Source organism: Camellia sinensis, chromosome 5, assembly GCF_055761805.1.
Source record: "Camellia sinensis isolate YWXY chromosome 5, ASM5576180v1, whole genome shotgun sequence".
In the NCBI taxonomy this organism is placed as follows: Eukaryota; Viridiplantae; Streptophyta; class Magnoliopsida; order Ericales; family Theaceae; genus Camellia; species Camellia sinensis.
In genome coordinates, this window is record NC_138965.1 from 162,917,197 (window position 1) to 162,921,360 (window position 4,164).

The 4,164-nt window shown below is 35.5% G+C and overlaps 1 protein-coding gene across 1 annotated transcript; it reads left to right on the forward strand.

Annotated features, from left to right (window-relative positions):
• The first annotated feature begins 847 nt into the window (after positions 1-847).
• LOC114264320 (putative 2-oxoglutarate-dependent dioxygenase AOP1.2) lies at positions 848-1,823 on the forward strand. Its single transcript, XM_082872284.1, has 2 exons — positions 848-1,156; positions 1,713-1,823. The coding sequence occupies exons 1-2, from the start codon at positions 848-850 to the stop codon at positions 1,821-1,823; spliced, it is 420 nt and encodes a 139-aa protein (XP_082728410.1).
• Positions 1,824-4,164: the final 2,341 nt, after the last annotated feature.

Below are 4,164 nucleotides of genomic sequence, written 5' to 3' on the forward strand. Positions count from 1 at the left end.
CACTTGGCCTAGGCAGTAACTACCATAGATTTTTATGTCAACATCTGCCACATTGCCAAAGTCTAAAATTGAAAAGTATTTTCTATTTTTTTAATTTATTTTACCAAATTAATTTTTAATTAAAAAAATTAAAATAAACTTTTAAAAATCAAACCAAATGTAGGCAAGGTGAATATGCATGGGTTAGACTTGTTTGGTTCTAATGTTTTTTGAGTGGTTAACATAACGAAAAAATTAGCAATTGCTCTAGTTATACCTATTCAACCTAATCACTCAAGTAAGCAACCAATTTACAATAATGTTCAAACAAAGATACATATTTTTATGTTAAGCCATTGACAATCTAGTATGTGATTTTTTGATTTGTAATTTTTTTTCCCAAAAAGATGATATCTAATTTGAATTTAATGCTCCCAAATTCAAATTCTTGTATCTAATCAAGTCTATTTATTAATTGATATTATGATCTTAAAACTATCTAAAGACACCTTAGTAATACTGTACATTGTGGTGCATCTTATTCTTAATCAACAACAGCGTGAGCTCCACACAACCTCCATGCAACTAGTAAATAAAAAAGAAACTACACTTTTATGCATGTCAGTACTCAAAACTTTTAAAATATTCTTTTAAACAAAAATGCTTTACTTAGCAATCAATCCAAACACAGCATAAAAGTACCTCCTAATTTCTCTTGGATTTTTTAATGAATTAGTCAAAACAAACAAGCATGTCATGCATCTAAGTGAAGCAAAATGGCATCTATGACATCAACTAGAACTACTTTAAAAGCTCAAGAGGACTCTTTAAATGTACATCAAACTACATAGTCAAAGATAACTTGGTGATGGCTTCTCTCACTCCCCTAAGACTTCCCATTATACATTTCTCGGATGAGAACCTTAAGTCTGGTGCCAACTGCTGCAATGACATCAGGCGAGCTTTCGAAGAATTTGGTAGCTTTGAAGCCGTGTACGATAAGTCTACTCTGGAGCTTCAAAATGCCATTTTTGACCTCCTAGATGACTTGTTGGATCTTCCCATGGAGATTAAGTGCCAAAACACTTCTACTAAGCCATTTGGGGGCTACATTGCAAACTCCCCAGAACACCTGCTTTATGAAGGATTTGGAATTGTTGATGCTACTAGATTTGAAGCAATTCAAACATGTGGCCCAAAGGGAAATCAAATTCCAAATATTTTCTTTTCAACTCTTATAAATTTCTTCTTTTTTTCCTAGAATTTTTTTGATTTATCTTGCTTGCATATTTGTGTATGTAGTGAAATTTTGCTTTCATATGTGATGGAAATGTCTGAATTGGAAAAAATAGTGACAAGAATGGCGATACAAAGCTTTGGTGTTGAGAAATACTACGAATCTCATATTGAATCAATTAGCTACAATTTTCAACTCTTAAAATACAGAGAACCAATGACAAATGAGACTCAACTCGGTGTGCCTAGTCATACCGATAAGAGTTTTCTCACCATACTTCATCAAAATCAAATTAGCGGCTTAGAATTGGAAACGAAGAAAGGCAAATGGATTAGGCTGACTCCTTCACCTTCCTCGTTTGTAGTCATGGTTAGCGACGCGTTTCACGTATATTATCTTTCTCTTTTTTCTTTTTTTTTTTTATGTGTGTGTGCGCGCGTGTCAATCGAGTTGAATAAGGCTAAACCATGTCAATTTTTTTGTGAAACATGTGTAGGCATGGACTAATGGAAGAGTAAATTGCCCTCGACACCATGTAGTGGTGAGTGGGAACAAAGTTCGATACATGCTCCCATTCTTCTCGTATAGCAGTGAATTCGGTGTCTAGAAAAGATGATAGACGAAGAACATCCACAACTTTTTAAGCCATTTGAACAACTGTGTTGGATAAAGTTTTCCTTCATAGATGAGGGACAAAACGCCGAGCTTAAGGTTTACTGTGCTGTGTGATAAAAATTTGCAACGCTTAATATGTAGTCCTTTTCAAAAAAATAAAGGGTAAATTATGTTGGACAATTTTCACTGTATTAAGAATAAATAATATTTGTGTACATAATAAGGCCTCGTTTGGGAAGGCTCTGTTTTAGCCAAAAAGCCAAAAAGTTACTAAATTAGCCAATTAGCCAATTAGTCATACCAAAAAGTCAACAATTACGGCTTCTCTCTACTTTTTGCACAACTTTTCGTAATTAGTCAAAAAGTCATCCCAAACATACAAGTTTTTTTTACCTACCTTTTTAGCCAATTAGCCAAAAAGTTACTAAATTAGCCTGTTCCCAAACGAGGCCTAACAAACAAAAGAAATATAGAAGAAGAGAGACTATTTGATTACAAAAATCAAACTAGTAAAGAAAATAAAATAAAATAATAGATTATTATTTTGTTACAAAAACAAAATCAGAATCTGATAAAAATAAATGAATAAAATAGAAAGTAACTTAATTACTAACCTTATATATTTATTGAAAAAAATTCTGATTAAGTCTAGTGTTTAACACTGTGCCTTTAAGACAGATTCGTCCTCTTCACGGTGCTTTTAGATTGTGAACGTCTATCTCCTAGGATAAAATGATCAACAACAAACAGTAACAGCACTACAAACTATTTACACAACGAACACACTTTGTGTTTATACACTTTCTCACAAAAAAATAAATGCAGCAAAATGCAGAAAGTAATGACAGCAACAAGAACGAAAATTAGAGTGCAAAATCCAAATGAGGGTCTGTCTATTTATAGGAAAATTTGTAGTTGTTCGGTTTGAATTAAACAGGTGCAAACCTGTTTGAACAGGTATAATATTTGTTTGGTTTAAATTCCAACAGATATAAACCTGTTTAGGTTTAAATTTTGAACAGATACGAAAATTGTTCGGTTTAATTGGATAGATATGGACCTATTTGGGCAGAGGAATAATCTGGACATTATTTGGAATTAATTTCGAAATTCAAATTCCAAAAAAAATGTAAGAATTTAATTTTAAAATTCAAAAAGTTTTTGGCCGAAAAAGATAAGCATTGGGTCGGACAAGCCTAACCCAACTTCACACCACGCACCCGCGCCCAAGCCCGCCCGTGTGTTTATTTTGGGTCCAATGGGTCTAGCCCACTTTGCTCATAACCTCACCCTTCCACAAAACTTAGGTATCTCTTGGGGCCCTCCCCAAGTTGCCAACCCAAGTGTAGACATCCCCGAACGTCCCAGGAGGGAGATCCCGTTCTGTTCATATGGGGGTCACTACAGTTCAGGACTCAAAGTCACGGTCCTGTATCTAATCTCACAGAGTGCAATGCAAGACCGATGAATCATCAAAGAGTCCAAATCCGACAAATCGTTTTTGAAAACAGATTTTTTGAAAGAAGTGCCAAACATGGACTGCTTTGCCAGATACAGAGTCGCCATCTAAATGTTTTATTTTGGAAAATTTAGGAAACCTTGACTCGTTGCCTAAGGCCACGTGTCTGTCATCACCAAAGTTTCCTCGGCTCGGGAACTTGAGTACGATTGGGGAATGTCACTTTGTGAGCACCCCCGCTCGCCCGATCAAAGATCGGCCTCTACTAACCATGATATCGAGTTTTGAAAACATTATATGCTCTTATTCCGGTTATTAGCCTAGATTTACTACGTGATGCGCACATCATACAAGTATAGACTAGATCACCTGAATTGGAACAAAACATTTCATGTTTGTTTTTTAAAGCGGTTTGCTACTCGCAAGTAGGCTTAAAATGCAGATTTTGCCACCCTTAGGTGGGCTTAGAAAATATGATTTTGCCACTCTCAAGTGGGCTTAAAACTCACAGTCAATGTATTATTCCAATTTAGATAATCCAACCTTCACCCACAGGCATTCAGGCAGGTATGTCACATAAGCAGTTAGCTTCATGGTAAACATGCTATCATGGCAGGCACTCACACGCATGCAAGGATGCTAAAGCATAAACACTTACCAAGTATTCCGAGTCAAAACAGAAACTAGTTAGTAATCAATGCATGATCCTAGTTCATGTTAAGATGGCTAATGCAATACATGCAAAATGTAACTAGAAATAGGCTCGGGTATCCTAAGAATGGCATATGAGATGCTACAGCTAACACGTATTCAACTTGGAATTGGAATACAATGCAGTTAGTATGATGCGCCGAGCCCGGTGCATGCAATACAA

Excerpts from the sequence above, each read along its gene's own strand:
- LOC114264320 (XM_082872284.1), top strand. The coding sequence starts at position 848 with ATGGCTTCTCTCACTCCCCTAAGACTTCCCATTATACATTTCTCGGAT. Across the intron at positions 1,157-1,712 it reads TTGATGCTACTAGATTTGAA|GCATGGACTAATGGAAGAGT; the intron begins GCAATTCAAACA and ends AAACATGTGTAG.